Below are 19,277 nucleotides of genomic sequence, written 5' to 3'. Positions count from 1 at the left end.
CGCAGGACCAGGGCACACGCTAGGAATCTAACCAAATGCCTTTTGCAAACAGCAGCTCAATGAGGATTCCTGCCATGAGGCAAAATGCTTGGAAAGTTACTATGTGCTGGCATCACTGGGTTTGGGGTCAGCATGCTGAAACCGGGACTCATTATGTTCCTACCATGCCAACTCGGTGCAATTAGCCGAACACGATAATTTCCCGAAGCCATATGTTGATCTTTAGGGGAGGACAGGCTTTGTATGCCTGATGGCTCTGAGCTCTGACTGGCATGTCCCAGCTTCAAGCACATTTCTGTAAATCAGGGTAACACACACAGCAATCGAAGATGAGGTAGGAGAGCCAGCCTGGATAGAAGCAGAAAACAGAGCGGGGCTGTGTACTTGTTGACTGTTGCAGTGAGTTGGTTTTCTTCTTCTTCTTTTTTTTTTCAAGGAAGGTTTCAGAGAAAGGTCAAGGGAGCACCACTGTGTGCAAGGCTGTCCCTCCCTCCCTCGACAAAATAAAATCAATGGAAGGACCTAGAACACAATAAGTTATGTTCCAGGGCTGCGTGGACTGTATTCCCATTGGAGACCTATCAATGTGAACTAGCACTGTTGGGAAATCTCTTCAGCTAGCCCTGTTAATCAATACCTCTGTTCATTATACGTCTCTGATGAATATGGGTAATGATTGGGTGCCCGAGAGTCAGGTGACTAAAAATAACTGTGCCTTACTGAGGATCGATAGATTTTCCCCCCAGTATTACTTGAGGCAATTCAATATTCTCAGCCGCCCCTCCTGAGCCCCCACCAATGCGATCCTCTCTGGTCTTCATTGATAGATCAGCCCTGTCCGCAGAGCAGCTTTATTAAATTAGTAGCACTTAATCTACTGTCATATTGTCAACCGACACAGGGCAAACTAGCAGACAGCAAGCCTTCCAGTGGCTCAGCAGAGCAACTGGCCACAACCCAGGCAGTTTGATTAGCTTTGTGCCAAGAACTGTCTTCATGGGTGCCTCTTTGCTAAACGGGAGGATTTCTACCATTTAGTAACATTTAAAACAACTTTTTTTTTTTTTTAAAGAAGAAGTTGCTGTTTGAAGGAGAATTCTTGCCAATTACAGACATGTTGTGACAGATGAAAAGATCATAATTATGCTTGGATTCCCTGCAGGAGTGCATTAATACATCCGTGACATTTAATAACCACCTGCACCAATGGAGTTTGACTTCTCCAAAGTTGTTTAACCTTTCGTTTCTTCGCCCTTTCCCCCCAAACCCACCTATGGGTGCTCAAAAGCAATCAAGAAGGGAGACCCCATCAAGGCTTGGTGGCTGGCACCCCTGCTGCTTTGCATGGGCCCCTCAGTCTGTGGTGTCCAAGACTGGCTGGACAGTTCCTCACCATGGGCCTGATGACAGCCAGCAACCAGACGGGTATGAAGAGCCCATCCAGCCCCTTGCAAACCAGAGGCCTTGGGCAGGGGCCAGGGGGTGGGGGGGGGGGTGTGGTGGGCAGTGCGCTATAAGGTCTGGGTAGCTCACTTACTTGCTGATGGACCAGAGGAAATTGGTGAGGTGGGTGGAACATTCTGGGGAGATGGGCAAATCCAGCTCTAGGGATGGAGAACAGAAAATGCCAACTGGGAAAGGAGACTCCAGGAAAAATGAGACTGGATTAGCCACGTTTTTAGCTAAGATTGTTGTAAGAGGTAGGGGTGATAGTAAATAATGCTGAGTCAAAAGCATCTTCTCTATGCTTCTTTCCATTGTCCCTCAAGCAGTATGACAGGGGGAGGAAATGTCACCGATTATGACATCTTTCCATCTGCTAGTTTTATTTCTAGATTATAACAAGCACAATCTGCAGAAAACCTCTGCCCAGGGAATGTAAACTGAAACACAAGCATTTAGTCTGAAAAATATATATAGTCATCATCCTGTTGGCTGCTGTCCACAAATTTCAAAGGGCGGGGGAGGGAAGAAAATGTATCTGTAGAAAGCTAGGTTGCAAAGATATCTAAGTTCTTCCTTTGGTCTTTCTTTCCCTAAAAGAGCTTGGGCAAAGGGCTTCGGGGAAAAGGAATTCTGGAGAGACAGAAAAGTCATCTCCCGAAGGATAGCTTTGGTGTGGAAGACTCCGGGCAGTGTTTGCTGGGCTCTGTCGGGACTGGCTAGAATCTTCGTAGCTCTGACTCAGCTTTGCCATCTGAGCAAGAGATGAGCTTGATCTGCCTAAGAAGTGTGTTCAATAATACCAGGATTCGGTCCAAATAGGAGACTGACTCTGAGTTATACAACAAGTGTGCTTCAATAGGGTGAATTACGGTGTGAGCTGAAGTGTTACTAAGTGTATTTTGTAAAGGTCTGTTGGCGTTTGCTGAGGTTTCTCCAAATCAAGAAGGTAAGAAGAGGTCAGTGACTGATAAATCTTTAATATAAAAATTGTACAAGAATTCTGATACAAATTACAAGAGGTATTTGGACAAAATATGAATAAAATTCCATTTACATCCCCAAACCCTTATGCATTTTATGCAAAAGACATACTGTAGACAGTTATAGTACAGAAAATACAACAAAGGAAGTAGTAAATAAAAAATTTTTAATTCCCTTAGACTACTAATCAAAACAAACCAAAAAGCAAAACAAAACAAAACAAAACAAAAACCTTGTTCAAGGTACATACAGTATTTATGAAGCTACCGACATCACGAGTATTATTACATCAGGGTGATGCAAGCTGTCCCCGTCCCTTGGTGCAGCTACCATTTGTGGTACAGACTTTGGTTCTGCGACAGGCTTTACTTAGCAGAAGAGACTGGTTTGATGCAGATGAGAACAACAGAAAAAAACCGCATAGACCCCCCCAAATTTGGGAGGGCAGGGGAGGGAAAGGACATATCTTGGTGAAAATTCCTTTTCCTCAAGATATTTCAATTCCCTTTGGCCACTCTTGCTGTCAAATATGCAGGTTGAGTCAAATGTTTTTGTTACTGAGACACAGCGGTGGGTTTGAGGTGAATTAGAAAGTTACGTGTTCTCCCAACTGTGTGAGGGATCTTGCTACTTCTAGAAAGACTGCTGCATGATCCACAAAGGAGAACAGAGAGCTTTCTTTCCCCAGAGCCCCAACTTGCCTCCATCACTAAGGAAAGGCCCAGGTGGCGTCAGACCAAAGTCTTCTCCTGGTTCCTCGAATTTCCTTGACCCTCTGACTTCCACCTACCCACATTTAGCTCTCCTGCACTGTTTTTTTTTTTTTGTTATTGTTTTTGTTTTTGTTTTTTTACTGGTACTGGTAGGAAAATGGTAAGATTTCTCTGCAGGGCAGCTGAACCAAAGTTTGCACAAGAAAGCGAGTGCACCATATATTATAAATCTTAGATAGTCATATCAGGTTAATACATAATACTAGAACATCTCATTCACTTAATTCTTGTTATGTAAACCCTGGACAGGGTAGAACACACAAATGTTTCCAAAGCGATCAAAATCAGGATGAAGGGGGGAGTGTTCTACCTTCTTGTTTAAGAACAGACTTTTTTTTAAGGGGAGGGGGTGAGATCAGAAGAAGAGCAAAGGGCAGGAGTGGAAAGATAATGGAAAAGTCAGGGGAGATTAAGATAGGCAATGAGACGAACGGATTACTCTGTACAGAGACATGCAAAAACGCTCCAAATTGAGTACTAGATGAAAAAAAATAAACAATCAACCTTGGTTTATACATCTCAAGTGAACCTATTGACTCAGCACATTGTCTGGGAGTGCAGGAGCATCATACCTCATGAATCAGTGCTTCTCAGCCTTACTGCACTGATTCACAGGGGGGCGGGGGATGGTTTGTCTCCTAGCGTGGAAGGCAGCGAGGCTTCCACTGACACTGCGCCAGGTCAGCTCACCTTGCAGGTGGCACTACCAAGAGGGTGGGGTTTTCTCCCCCTCTTTTGGAAAACACTTGCAGGGCCAGGTGAGAGGGCCTCTCTCACTTATCCAGGGGCTCCCCAGAGTCACCTTTCCATCCTTGCGTTCCGCAACAGAAGTGGGCAGGGCCGGTTAATAATGGATCAATTCACCATCTTTGTTGTGCATTATTTCAACACCACATTTGGCAACAGGAAGCCTTATAAAGTCTTGGTATAGCACTTAGATATCCTCTTTTCAACAAATATATTTTTATACTATCTACTCTCCATTTTTGTTAAAATACCTTTTTTTTTCCTGCTCTTCCTTCCCTTCAAAGATTCTTTTTTAAAAATGAAACTTAAAAAAAGCATTAAGAAAATTAGAAATGTCCTCAAACATCCCTGTTATTTCAAGGGGAAAAGCTAATATTAGTTAAGCAGATTCTGTGCAATTTTGGCAATGGAGTTTTTAACTAATTTAAGATTCTATGATGATGTTTGATAAATGATTGTACTATATACATTTGGGGGAACTTAAAAAACATCAAGTCAACTGCTTTTTCTCTGACCCCAAGAATCCTTATTCAAAGTGCTTTTCTTCCCAGTCCTCAGACTGGTTAATGAAATTATTTCGCACAAGTTTGTCAACAAGGACCTGTTAAGCTTTCTATCTTTGAGTCTGCGGCTTTTCTCTTTCCAAATGTTCACATCAAAATGACACCTGCATGAGTCTCGTTCAGTTGACAAATATATTTGCAATGTGACTGCAGCACCAACACCTTCTGTCAGACCTGCCGCCAGACGGCTGGAAGGAAGCGTGGGGTCCCCGGGTTCCGCAAGGAGGACGCGCGGATCGGATCGATCTTGCGCTTCATGTGGTCACTAACTAGCCACTTCTCAACCATCATTTTAGTAGATCAAAGGAGTTCACTATACCAAAATAGCAGCTAATACTTACACACAATTTGGGCTCAAGGTATTTTGGAATGCAGCATTTTCACGTGTTCCTATTTTGTACCTTTTGTCCCCACTTGATTTTGTAAAGCTCACTGTACTCGTAGTTACCAACATTCTCCTAACGTGGAGAATTTTACCTTTTACACATAGGGTAGTCCCTGTTTTCGTGATTAAAATAACAAGCCCCATGCTCCCCCCTCCCCGCCACTTTTTTTTTAGATTGTCAGTCCAGTGTAACAAAACGAAGGTTAATCTGTTGTGTTACACTATGCATTCGGAGGTTGTTGTCATTTCAAGATATGCGTGTACATTTAGACCAATGGTTGGCTGCCAAAGCTAAAACAACAACTTTTACCACCAGGCACAACCAGTCTGTTTCCAACATGTGCACTTTGTGAAGGGAAAGAAGAATATTTTAATGCTTTCCTTCCAGAATATGGAGTGATCTAATCTTCCCATGCCACTGCCTTGCGGGAAATGTTGCTCGAGTTACAGGGCGACACCCTATACCCTCCAATGAGTGGGCATGGAATTGCAATACTTAAGATTCTAAAGACACAAAGAATTCTGTCACAGGGTCTCTCTACTGACCCTTTATTTAAGAAGTCATCTTGTTACTGTCCACTTAACAGCTGGAGAGGGCATCGAGAGGCAGCCTTGGGCTCACCAAAGGTGCAGTTCAGTAGGCGTTTGCTTGTGTGTTGGGAGGGCAGAGAGGGAGGGAGAGAAGCAAGAAGTAAGAAGAGGAGAGGGAAAGAAGGAGGAAGGGAGGGGTGGAGAAAGAGAGAGTGAGGAAGAGAGAGAGAAAGGGAGAGAGAGGGAGAACTGTGAACGTGTGTGTACATCAGGGAACTCAGTGGGAAAGCGGAGTCCTTGTACTCAATTTCCCCTTCACAAGGGATAAACAGGCAATTACGCATCCTTTTATATTTGATGGCCAAGTGCTGAACTGGAAAGCACACTATTAGTTTGTGTCCCTTCAGGGCCAGGGCAATAAGTAGCCAGGAGAGCTGGGGCTGAAGCAGAGAGGGTGTTGTCTGCTGTTAGTGTGACAGTCTTGTCAGCAGCATTCACATTACTGGAAGGTAATAAAGTGACAAGTAAGTTATTAGAAAGATATGAGGTGAAATTGAACTGAAGCTTCTCACTGCTCAGTCCCAGCTTTTTCCTTTCCTCTTCTGTAATGGTCCACTATTTGTTACAGACTGAGCCTTGTCTTGATACTCTATATAAAAAAAGGTATTTTTTTTTTTTTTGCAGTAAAGGTCAAATGAATTTACGGTAACACTTTAGAGAATATAGTTTTAAAACAACTATAGTATGTTGCTTCAAAATATATATAGCATTATAATGAACAGTAATGCTGATCCAATTTGGTGTACTTGTAAAAATGCTCATTAAAAAAACCATTATTAGGCATTTGGAGTTTTCAACAAATGCCAAAAGATGGTATTTCATGTCCAGTTATTGCCGCATGGGCACAAGCATCATCTTGTGCAAGATGTGGACAGAATGGGGATGATGAAAGGACACAAGGAAGGATGGATGTTCGGGCAGACGACAGACTAATTCACTGTCAGTTTTACAGCTGGATTTACGTAATACTAATCCAAAGTTACCATTTCTGGGGAGAAACTCTCCAACAATAGGGAATGGTCTTAATAAGGTATGGTCTTAATATTAATATGAGCTAGACTAGTACATGGTTTAGCTTTGAGGGAAAACATGCAAACAGGAAAGCCACTTTTATGCTTCATAGGAAGATAAATGAGCTCACATTTTGATCAAGAATTCTTTAGCTAAGTGGCAATACAGTCATGGCTACAGGGGCAGGCAAAGTAATGATGGAGAAAAGACATTTAAGAGCTCAGTTTGACCACTGGCTTTTTCTATACCCTGGGTGACCCATCACATCTTTTGCTCTCCTAAGGGACTCCAGCATCACTTCCCACCCAAAAACAAAACCACAAACAAACAAACAAAAAAACCCCACAGCTGCCCTTGGCTCTTCTGACCCATAAGGATCCTCAGTTATTCCACGAGTTTTCTTCGCTTTCCCCTCTTCCTCAGACTGGGGTGCAGTGATGCACCTGTCACAGGGCGTTCTGCGGGGCAGTGCATCGAGATGCTCTCACCCACTGCTGGGAAAAATTGTACCAGACTTTTGTTTTGAACAAACACTTCCAGTTCATTATTTTCTTTCCCAGCTACGCCCAACCAGGGAAGGTTCCTATCCCCTACTCAGTATCCCTTGCTCTGCTTTTGGAAAAACTCATTCCCACCAGTCTTTTTTGGTACCTGCCTTTTATTGCCCTCCTTACACACTTAGACCCCTTCCATTAAAAATCAAAGAATGGGAAGAAATAGCAACATCCTCTAATTCGAATAGTTTTTTTAAAATGACATTTGTTCTAATTGCTTAAAAGTTAAGAAAAAGGGTGTATCCATAGGATAAAAGAAAGGTTCTTCCGGATGACTGGTTTATGATAGCAGATTAGTGTGTCTTATTACAGTTGAATTTTATTTACTCTGTTAACAGCCAATCTAATCCAACACCAACACACCAGGTACAAGCTGGGACTGCTCAGGTCAACACTTAGCAGTAAGTAGTGTGTCCACCTCAATCCGATTACTGGCTTCTTTATGTTTTAGTGGCCTCCATTCTCATTTTCCCATTTGCTTGGTACACAGCTGGGGTGTGTACATGGGAAGGGGAACAAAAGGTCACTTTTTATCTGGTGGCCCTCTAGGGCATGGGTTCTCCTGAGTAAAATGGGGAGAATGCCTCCAGAACAGCCTCTTCTTAGAACTGCTCTTTTTTTTTTTTTAAGAGCGATGTATACACTAACAGGGCTATCAACCAGTTAAGTGTCTTTCTCCTCTTATTGGCAGGGCCTGGAAATTCATGACCAAAGAAATCACACTACAAGGACAGTGGCACCATTGTGCTAAATATGTTTTCAAAAAAGATGTTTGTCACGTTGAGAAGGAAAACATTAATACCTTCAAACCTTCAAAAGCCATCAGGCTGAATTGGACAGCTAGACTAAGATCTGAGATGCGTTACACTGGGTTCACTTATCTCAATACAATTTGTAGCAGAACAAAGAATGTCAAGCTTTTTAATCGCATTTTAAAAACCAAATTACTTATTATCTATCCTTTCTCTTGCTCTTTGTCATCCCCCTCCATAAGCATGCAGATATTCCCTAAAGCAGACTAAGCCTTTCTGATATGTACAAAAACATAGTTTAGAATGATCAAAACAGTAAGTTTCAACATCAGCTAGTGAACATGCACATTAATAATACTGCCTCATTTTCTACCTGTGACAAAACTGTGGTTAAAATTAATCAAATGGGAAAAAGCTGCTTCGATGAAAATCTGCATCGCTGTTAATTTTCAGCTAGCACAGGATGGATGCAGCTCGAAAGAAACAGTTTCACAAAAGAAAACTCCTATGAAGAAACAAACAAGTAGGAGCAGACAACGATGATGGGCCCAGTGATTAAAATGCTTTCTCCTTCCTGTTTGCAAGTAAGCCTTGGGGTCACCATCTTAACGAGGTTTACAGTTAAGCCAAACATTGCACTCGGGCGCACACCCAAGAACAGGCAACGCTTTGGGACGGGAACCTCTGTGCGGTTCATAATTTTACATTTCATGTACCGCTTCCATCCACTCCCCCATGCCTTTTAAGCAATAATAGGCTTTATATTGGAAAGTGTTATTCACCCATTTAGAAGGCCACCATAACATCTGGGCACTTGAGGCACAAAAGTAGTAGCAAATAGGGGAGATACTTGAAAAGAGCCAGTTGCCCAGGACTCACTGCCATTTCTCTGACAAAATGCAGGTGAACACATTCAAATTTCCAAGCAAGGGAAATTCTAGTTCGAGAATCTCATTACTTCTGGACTGTTCCAACTGGCTCTCCGCATTAGCCCAGTTTGTGGCAAGTAACAAACATTTGTTCTAAGCCTGGTTCATCTACTGATGTGACCTGCTGACAGCTATGGAATTCACTCACTAGGACTATTTGACCTTTTAGTTGACATTAAACAGACTAAACACTGATTCTGTACAAGATGAGTTCTAATATCTCAACCAACAGTGTAACTTTTAAAAATCACTGAAATAAAAATGTGTTATTTTCATAAAGCTAAGTGTAATTCAGCCTACCACAGTCCAACAGCTAGTGTTTCCATGATCTTTTGTTGGGATACTAAAAACATTTTTTTTCCACCCTTTCGAATCGAATCATTTCGTAATGGGGCAATAGCACAACACAGAGAACGCTAAGAGGACCAAAATGTTTGCAAACAAACTTTCATTATTCTAGTTCAGTTTTTCACAAACATACTGTACATAGTCTTATATGGTATAAAACAAAGGAAAACATCTCTGTCTATTCAATTTAACACAACACCAAAATAAAGCAATTAAGACTTTGGGGAATTCAAAGGTACAAGAAAACAAAAATGGTTATTACTAATTCCTCAGCTTTTTACCGTAAACATTTGTCATTTAACAGACATAGTGTTTGATATGGTTTCTTTTGTACTGCAAATACTTTTGGTCTTTCCTCACTGGAGAACAAAGTGAATTAAATGAACCCCATAGTATCCTCTGAAGGAGATGAGAAGATGAAGCTTCTAGACAAGTCTAGCTTATCTTTAAGAATCTATTGTTTCTGAAATTTTTACAAATAAAAATACTGAATCCTCAACTAATGATGCTTATTTTTGGAAACAATAAATACTGTGAGGTACAATAAATCCTACAGGAATAATAATAACAACAGAAACATATTAACAGTTTCCTTTGGCAAATTTAACGGAAGTGAATGCTGATGTGAACATAGAAAAAATAATTACAAAACATGAAAAATGGAAACAACATGCAAAGTTAAAACAAAGGGGGGCATTTCTAACTTTTAGACTGAGGAGAGAAATGTTTGAGGCCACTAAATGCAGAAAAGAAATACATTCTCTTTTAAATTATTGTGTACTGTTAGACAAAATATTCCTTGTTTATCTGTCTCCCCCCCTCCCACCCCCACCTTAAAAAAAAAAAGGAAAAAAAACCAACAAAACACAGTCTGCAGTGCACATCCTAATGGTTTTGGCTGCAGACTGAACTTGAGTAAATATCATCATTTAGTGAGTATGTTGTGGTAGCTGAGGGCTGCCCATGTGGTTAACCAGCTCAGGCAACATGTGTAAACATCGGAAACAAAACAAAACAAAACAAAAAAGGTTTGGAGAATCGCCTCCCCCTCTTTCTCACTCTCAATTGCTTGGTTTCAGGCTTGCTTTCATTTCTCTCTGACAAATCATGTGGGGAAACACAAAACACTCAACAGTGAGAGATCCTATTTTAAACCCCCCTTCGTCTGGCTTTTCAGAAAGGAGTGTTGCTCAATTCAAGTTCAGCACATGTTTTCAAAGCTTCCAAGTACTGCTGCTGTGAAACGTCTTTTGATTTTGTCTATCAGACAGGCCTGAATCATAGGACTACTGCAGAACTTGCAACAAATTACACAGCCATACAACAGACCAACCCAGTTCAGACTTTTGCTTTCTTTTTAAAGGAGAAGGGGTAGGTCCTGCAAATGAGTGTTCAACACTGTTACTGCATTCAGCTTTGTTCCATAGTGAGTAATTTGGGCTTTTGTATCCTGAAATATTATCCTGCCTCTGAAGAATAAATGCCTTGGCTGTTTCACACCACATAATTTTGTTTTCCTTTTATGTAACTTAACATATAAGCAAGAAGGATGCAATGTTGATTCTAATAACATTCGGCACTTGAAAGAATCACCAAGTGTTGTTGTTTTTTTTTTTTTTTTAAAGCAGTTTTCTGGTGGCCGACAAATTGGCCTGTGGTTATGTTGAGTGACTAATTGTATTTTCTTTTCTGGAAACTTGTGCAAAGTTGGCAGTTTTGTGTTAACACTAATACTTTTGTTTGGCATTTGTGCCCTATACTGACCAGACCATTTTTATACAAGTGAATTTTTTTAAAAAAGACACTTACTTGAAGTATGGCAATAGTTTAAGGATAAAAAAGAAGCATGGATATTACACGTCCCCTTGTAGTGTATGAAAAAAAGTGCATGACTGGGTTTATGTACTAGTACAGGACATTTTCAAAAATCAGATCTGTGCTGTAAAGCATGCCAGCACCTCCTTATCACTCTATCTAGCAGGTAGTAAAAACAAGACCATGGTTTTTTTGTTGTTTTTTTTTTTTAAAGAAATGTGCATTAATGCTAACATAAATGAAAAGAGCTAGCCAGCAAACTATTTTTTTTCCTGCATATCTAACAGCTGGATGTAACTGTAAAAATTAAACAAAAGAGTTAAACAACCATCAATACAATTGCTTTACATCATTGGCCTCTCAAGGCTAAATATTTACAGGTGAATCTGCCATGCTTTAATTGAAGATTCTCTCAAAACCTTAAAGTTCACAAAAGACAACTATTAGAAGTTCCTTTTTTGTTTCTTTTTTCTTTTTTTTTTCCCTTTTATTTTTTTGCAGGCAACAGTCATGGGTACAAGAAACTGTCCCTTTGCAGAGGACCAAGAATTCTTATTCTGTCAGAATTTGGGCCGGTTGCACACTTTATGTGTGTGTGTGTGTATGTGTGTTTTAAGGGTACTTTGTTTTCACGCCCAAATTAAAGATCCCACCCCTTTCCCAAAACTATAAAGGAAAAAGAAAAACAATTTCAAAAGCACCTAGTGTTTATCTTTTTATATCTAAAGAAAAGAAAATGTGTGTGTGTGTGTGTGTGTGTGTGTGTGTATGTAGACACAGAGGCGTACATGTGTATACACACACACACACACACATACACACACACCCAGGTACACAAGCACACACTGACTATGGCAGTTCAAACATGTAGGCCATCTGGTGAGAGCTGGCATTTGTAGTGTCCATTCTGAGACTAATCTACTGAAGTGAAGGGAATGTTTTTGTGGAGATTAGGGTTCTGACTGTGCCGATTTCGGCTTCGCACAGAGGAGAACATCATATTGCAACCAGGGACTTTGCACTTGTGCATTTCTCGCAAATGCACAGTTTTGTAGTGCACTCTCAGAGTCCCCTTGTTGCTGTACATTTTGTGGCAAATGTTGCACATGATCCCACCATTGCTCCCGGACAAGCTGTTGAACATCAGAGATCCTGAAACTTCAGCCCCTAGACTGCCAGGGAGGGCAGGGGCCTCGGCCTTGTGCGCTGACTCCCCACTGTCACTCGCCCCGTCAATGTCGTCGAGAAGAATACCCTCGTCGCTGCCTGCGTCGGATTCTCGGGAAGAATGGATGCTGCTGCTGGACTGGAGGCTGGAGGTGGTGCTCAGGTCAAGGACCATGTAGTCCTCCGCCATGCCTCTCCCGTACCCGTTCAGGTGGGAGTCTTCAGTCCCTGCGGGAGAGGAGGCGTCTTCCCTGACATCGAGCCCCAAGGGGTGCTGGGCACCATAGATCTTCATCAAAAATTCATCCCGGAGGCCCTTGCTAAGAGAGGGCTGCGCTGAGTCCAGGCCCATGTCATCGAGTTCTTTGGTCAACAGTTTGCGATGCAGGTTTATGTTGGCACTGTGTCTAGGAAAACAAGAGGGAAGGGGGGGGAGTAGGTGTAGAGGGAGTGGGGAGGGGTGAGAAAAAGGAGAACATTTTAAAATTGATTCAGCTTCCACCAGGCATCAAATAAGCACATTCATTGCTAATTACACCATTATAAAAGCAAACATTTCCCTACATCGTCAGGATTTTGGAGTAAGTGGTAGTGGGGAGTGCAATAAGGGGAACTTTTCATTAACATCATTTTTATAAGAGTAAAATTCTTCAATGGTAGGATGAATGCAAGCCCATGCACCTTTTTCTCAATGACAGTTCTCTTAGCTTTACTAGGTAGCAGCATCAGCTGCAGAGAATCTCATGGCAGAGATTTCAGAATATATTAAATAGGACAAAAGAATGGAAACTTTCTGCTGTCTAAACTGAATAATTTGAATTTACACCTAAAAAAAAAAACCCCACAAAGCAAAACAAACTCTTTTTGTCCTGTAGCGCTTTATTTAGAGGTATAAAAAAGATCATTTTTTAAAAAAAGTAAATGGTCTAGATAATTTCGATTTAACTTCAAAAAATAGTGAAATCTTTCCCCCTCACCTTCCTACACTTCAAGTTTTATGCAGGAAAAATTTAGTTTTACAGATTAGTAATTTGAAATAGGGTTACAGACTATCATAAATCCCTTTCCTCAGAATAATGTGGGATCTCAACTTATCTAATAGGAAAGTAGACTTAATTTTCAGAAACTGCTGCCTTTTAGAGTTGAACATGCTTTCATCAAGTAATTTGAGTTTTAAAATGTAATCCTTTAAAACAAAACCTGAAAAACAGAAATTTTTTTTTAAAATAAAACCCACCCACCATTTAAAACATCACACTTAACAACAGAAAAAAACCCAAAGAGACAAAAAAAACACCCACACAATAAATACCCCCCAAATTAAGCACAATATACAGTCCCTCTACTTTAACAACTGGAATCTGCACTTCTAAGACAAGCAAAACTTTTACTCTACTAAATGCTTTGCTTGTGCAAAAAAAAAAGAAAAAATAGGATTTGTCCCACAGCATCCATAGATCCGGATGTCATGATTTACAAAGCCTGATATGTTATTATCTCTCTGAAAACATTGCCTTTGTATTTACACCCCCCATTTATTTTTAAAGTGCCCTTGGGCATATACCTCTCTCCACCTGCAATTCTCACATGTTTGACAAGTACCTAAATTGAAGGCTACCCTTCCAAAAAAAAAAATAAACCAATAAGTAAATACACAGATACATAAAAGCTTCTCGGGAATGGCGGAAGCTCTCCATCTTGAAGAAGTAATTGTGATAATAGAAATGACCTAGAATGGCCAGTATAACATTCAACAGACCTCCTGATTATAATTAAAATGTATGAAAGACCAAAATGAGTCACTCCATTTGGTGACAAGCATGGCTAATTTCTTAGAGATGGTTGAGAGGTATGTGCCTCAGAGACAAGAAAGGTAGGAAAGACTTCTCCACCTTTCCACACAAGACAATATTTAGCACTCTGGGTGTTAAGGGGCAGAGGGGCAGCAGCCCTCTCCACACTGCACTTAGGAAGGCTGAGCTTACCTTGTGATAATAAGATCAGCTTTCTAATCTTTTGCTAAATCGATCACAAAAGAAAGCAAGAATGAGAGACAGAGAAAAAGAGAGAGAAAGAGAGAGAGAGAGAAAACAAATTCACATTCTAGACATCTGGTTTAAAAAAAACTTACACAATAAAATAGGGATTTAAAATGTTCTGATCACAAAATCATTTCTGTCATAAGCGATCATCTCATATGCAGTCTTGATGATTTTCAGATCAGCTGTACCATCCAAAAACCATGAATTGAATTGAGATAAACCAAATTCACAGCACCATCATCATCTATAAATGAGTTCTACTCAGATGCATGCAGTGTGCAAATACGTGAGTGATAAACAGAAGCTGTCCCCGCAGTCCCTGCTCTGACACTGTTGCTCCCGTTTCCTTGGTGTCAGATGGCAGATGACTCCAAGTGCAGGGTGCCAAATAAACAAAGTGCAGGAAATGCCTACCCTGACATGCGGGTGTGACACCCCCCCAGAGTTGTAAGAATGTGGAAACAGAGTTACACTACGTAAAATAACCCTGTCGATAAAACAATCTGCCAACCATAAGTGGCCCATGAAATCCTACCCCTGCTTATTATTTTTAACACCCTCCCCACTTTAATTTCACAAGCACACATTTTGCGATGATTGTAATCTAGAACTCTGTTGCTTCTCACACATCTGCAGTTACCACTTCCTAGATTCACTGCTGAGAAAACAGCAGCCAGACACACAGCAGTCACATCCAGACACACTGAATAAGAATAAATTAACATTAACAAAAGGACACACTGATCACCCAGATGGACACTTCTTTCCTAAGATGACTTGTGAATTACACATCTCTACTGATATGTTACCAGGAAGAGAAGTTTCTCTTCATTTCTCACTTACAGCAATAGAAATCTGTAATCTAATTAGATGATGTACCAGCCCTCAATATCTGTCAACCAAACGATGTGCAGAAATGTGTAGACTAGCTCTGGCACTCCGTTCAAGAGTGTCCCTTTTCCGCTGTCAGCAGTACTGTTGGCCTCTGCTAATATAATTACATTGACTTTTATTCAATTAAGAGCTATCCCTTGCTTAAAAAAAAAAGGCTACTTTATCAATTGATTCAGGTGTAATGCAATAATAAAGATGAACTCATGGCAGTGCATTAGCTCTGCTGTTCATAACTTCAGTACATGGGTTCATTCATGGTAGTCGATTTCCATTATGCAACCACAGTTCAAGAGAATTGATTCTTTTATGCTCATTTCTTAATCTATTTCATTTTTGTTTAATAATTGTCCTAAATATCATATGCAAAACACTTGAAGTGGGGATGGGAAGAACAGGGAAGAACAGGCTTTGGAAAGTCTGCTCATTCACTCTCATGATAGTGGGGTTGGAGATTTTCTAACAAACTCACACAGTATTACAAGGGCAGAAAGAGGAAAAGCGAGAGGAGGGGAGAAAGAAGACAGACATATTCTTTAGAGAGTACTGATCCTGTCCCTCAAGAGGTTAGGTTCAGTCTCTACAGAGTAGACAAAAGGCAGCTTAACAAAGACCTATTGTTGGACTCTGGAATCAGTCGATCCAAACCATTAATTGTCATAAAACACTGTCCTCATGAGGAGATACAAAGACCTAGCGTTAACAGCAACTTGCAAGTTTATTTGGATCAGCAAAATTAAAAGGGCAAAAAGAAAGGGAAGATGGAAGAGACACAGAAAGAACTCATGCCTACCGATTGTCAGATGAAGAGAACAGGATCCTAAAATGGGAGGAAAGCCAGGAAGTGCTGGAAATAGGAGAAGGACCCCTAGTAGAGAAAGCAGTGTCCAAGGTGTATGTAGTAAGTGGAAGGAGGCATCTATGAAGGAACCAATTTTGTGCTCTCCAGAGACAGAGATGGTTTCTCTAGAAACAGACTTATTGTGAATATTCATCTCCAGAAAAGAGAAATAATCATCAACAAAAATATATATTGTATTAGAACTTGTTATATAAGAACATACAGAGTATGAAATTTCTTTCTACTTGCTTTGATTAGATAGGGATGCCTATATTCAGATACAAATTCCTCTTACAGAAAAAAAAAAGTCACTGGGATGGAGAGAGAAGATGAGTTCCTAGGTAGAAAGGGTAAGGATCTGGTCTTACTAGGTAGGGATCTGGTATTAATTAATGAGTACAGGAGCACTCACTAAGAGATGAGTCCAAAATGTAACCCCAAGATAGTCACTTTCAACAAGAACACAAATTAAATCTCATTCAATCTCCAGTCTCCTGCAGTAAAGGAGAATACTCTGCACATAGGAGACACTTGAAAGTACTTTTATTGGCCTTCAATCAATAATATGCACAAGTCTTAAAGAAGCTTTTCCCAAAATACATTGAGGAAAAGAAAACACAATGATCCCAAGACTGGAAGCATATAACTGAATATTTAAGAAAAGACACTGGTGATACAGCAAAGGGTAATTCTGACCCTATTAATACCACAGTGTGGTACATGGAAATGCTATATAATTAAGACATGAACTAGTCCTATAACTTGGGGTGTGCTTGGAATTACAACAGCTTCCTCTGAATCTCTGTACTCTTTACTATTCCCTCCACACTACGAGTTTACCAAACGCCTTTTGAAAACTAAGATTCTTCTTAAAAGCAAAAAGTAATGAAGCCTTGGGTAGGGGAGGTCATAAAACCAACATTAACTCCTTGACATGCTGAGTGGAAGTGCTGTAACTGGACTAAAGTAGACACCATTCCTTTTCTGTTTCTTTAATAAAAATTTTACTGATGTCAATTATATTTCAATTAAAAAAAAGAACACTACCATGCAACCACCAAAGACACTAAATTCATCAAACACAGTTAAGTAAATGCAAGTGAGAGAAAGTAAGTCTTGCTGGGCATTTCCTTTCTCATGTCCCTCTTGTTCTAATGCCCACTTAATGCAATGTTTGACTCATAAAAATTAAAGTTAAAAACATTTTAAAGAAAAAGTGTTTTTGAGGTTTTAACATTGACTTTGATATATAGGGAGATAACTTTAAAAAAAATGTTCATGCCCAAATTAGAAAATCAGAATATAGTAGTCAAAACTGAATATAGTGAATTAAGCCATAGGTTACATGAGAAGTGCAATATCGAATCAGTTTTGAATAGAACCATTTTAAACTTAAACAAAATACTTGATAATTAATTAACTGCAATATTTTAGGTGAAATGGAATTGAGGATCCATTTCAGATTAGGTTTTGTCTTTATTTTCTTGCTCACCTCTGCCACTCGACACACACACACACACACACACACACACACTCTCAAATTATACTGTCCAGAATGTCAGTGACGTACACATAACAGATACCATATATATGGGGTGTGTGTGTGTGTGTGTGTGTGGGTGTGTGTATACTTATGTATGAATGCATATATGGGGGTAGAGAAGTAAATTTATAACCAATCTGGAAAAACCTAGCTGCCAGATTTGAATGTACTATGGGATATTGAATCAACAATACTCCTGAATAGAAACGTGTATCATCTATCCAAATCCACAGTAATTAAAAATTAAAACCTGTGCCTCTCATTAATTCTTTTCTGACCTGGATTGCTAGGACATTGTTTGTTGGATTTAACTCTCCCAAATTTTTGTTTTAATGGTAGGAGGCTTACAGCTCTGTGAATTAAATGACATTTTTGATAGTATACATTTCTGCAAAACTAGTAGCTGTTCTATAGGATATTATTTAAAGATTCTCTCCAGAAGAGCTGAAAACCATCTCTAGCTCACAAACACATACAAAAACTGAATGTAAAATTTTAGTGAATGCTTAAAAAAACCCCAAAAGTAAAGAAGTACATATGAAATGCAAGAAATAAAAGCTAAGCAAATTCTTGCAAATTAAAAGTATGAAATTCAGTCACTTCAATCTCTTTTCAATATAAAACAAATCATCCATACTGGTCACGCAGACAGTTCCCTCTACATTCAAATTATTCACTTGAAGATAAGCTCCCACCAAACTCTTTAGGGGTTTAGCTAATTTACTGCACAGATACGGCACGTCTGTTGTAATAACAGGTAGGATGTATTGGGGTCGACCATTTATCAGAATTAGACTTCTTTTCTCAATTCACAGTGAATTATGCTGCCTACATGACTCCCCTCTCTCAGAGCCCGCCATCCCCTCACGGCCCCTAATGTGGCAGGCAAACAAAATTGACAGTCTCATCTTGTCAACAAGGGGTGATTCTCCTGAGAAGCCATTTAACTTTGCCGAGGAAGCAATGTATTAATGTGCATGTCCCAGCAATGTTAATCATCTTCAAGCTTCCGACCTAACTTTGACGTGAACGAAATCACCAAATTTGTTTACTAAATGAATCGTAATATGCTAATAAGAAAGCATGACATATATGGAAAAGCCAAACAGATGGTTTGTTTACTCCACTTTGCAACTTTATAAATGTTGTAACTCTGAAGATGTTAGTGAGAATTATTGGTTTGTTGGCAGAGGCAAATGTGTCTTTCGCATACTAAATCTGGTGCTACAGTTAGAAAACAATTTGTTATTGCTGTGGAATGCATAAAAAATGTTAATGTAGTAATGGCATTTGGGAAGGCAGATTGGTAGATGGAAAATGTGTATGCTGGATGCTCAGGTTAAGTGTAGAACTGATATCCAACAGCCCTGTTCCCTAACCATTTTACTTGTGAGTTGCATCTGACAACATCAAGGCTTCTCCAGGGTGCTGACTGAATTCAATAGGTACCTGTTGCACTCTAATGTGACAGGAGTGTGCTGCATTGTGAAGAGGGTTATGTTTTCACAATATTTGGAAATTTCCTCAATCAGGCAGCTCATATGGTGCTCAGTTTACTACTATTGGTGGGTATGAAAAAGACCATGAACACCGGCATCTTTTAAGGAATTAAATGAAGCTGAGCTATCATTCTGAGTTTTATATATAAATATATTTTTACCTTGGATGAACTAACCCTCAAGTCTTCCAACCCTTGTGTTACAGTCTGACTTTTATAAAGAGCTTAGAAGACATGTGTAAAATAACAGGAATGAATTTTTCTCTTGACACTCAAAACTTTCTGCCATTTAAAAAATAACATGTACAACATGAAACCTCAATTTCTTCTTGAGATCTTTTCCAAAGGAGATACTGCCTAAGACTAAATATTCAAAATGTGTTACATCATTAAAACGGTT

General features: G+C 39.9%; 1 protein-coding gene across 19 annotated transcripts in view; it reads right to left on the bottom strand.

The window, feature by feature from the left end:
• Positions 1-2,403: 2,403 nt before the first annotated feature.
• The window catches only part of BNC2 (basonuclin zinc finger protein 2), a 441,927-nt gene continuing 425,053 nt past the window's right edge, over positions 2,404-19,277 (bottom strand). For 15 of the 19 annotated variants that reach the window (XM_058695265.1, XM_058695268.1, XM_058695272.1 and 12 more), the window contains one exon: positions 2,404-12,469. In XM_058695265.1, the coding sequence (XP_058551248.1) occupies positions 11,809-12,469 (661 nt within the window). In that variant the 3' untranslated portion in view covers positions 2,404-11,808. Of the gene's footprint in view, positions 12,470-14,047; positions 14,082-19,277 lie in introns of all 19 variants that reach the window. The other 4 variants (XM_058695282.1, XM_058695285.1, XM_058695284.1 and 1 more) reach the window with 3 other exon arrangements.

The sequence above is a fragment of the Neofelis nebulosa genome, chromosome 12 (assembly GCF_028018385.1).
Source record: "Neofelis nebulosa isolate mNeoNeb1 chromosome 12, mNeoNeb1.pri, whole genome shotgun sequence".
In the NCBI taxonomy this organism is placed as follows: Eukaryota; Metazoa; Chordata; class Mammalia; order Carnivora; family Felidae; genus Neofelis; species Neofelis nebulosa.
The sequence above is the reverse complement of the archived record's forward strand: the minus strand, read 5'-3'. Positions and strand labels throughout refer to the sequence as shown.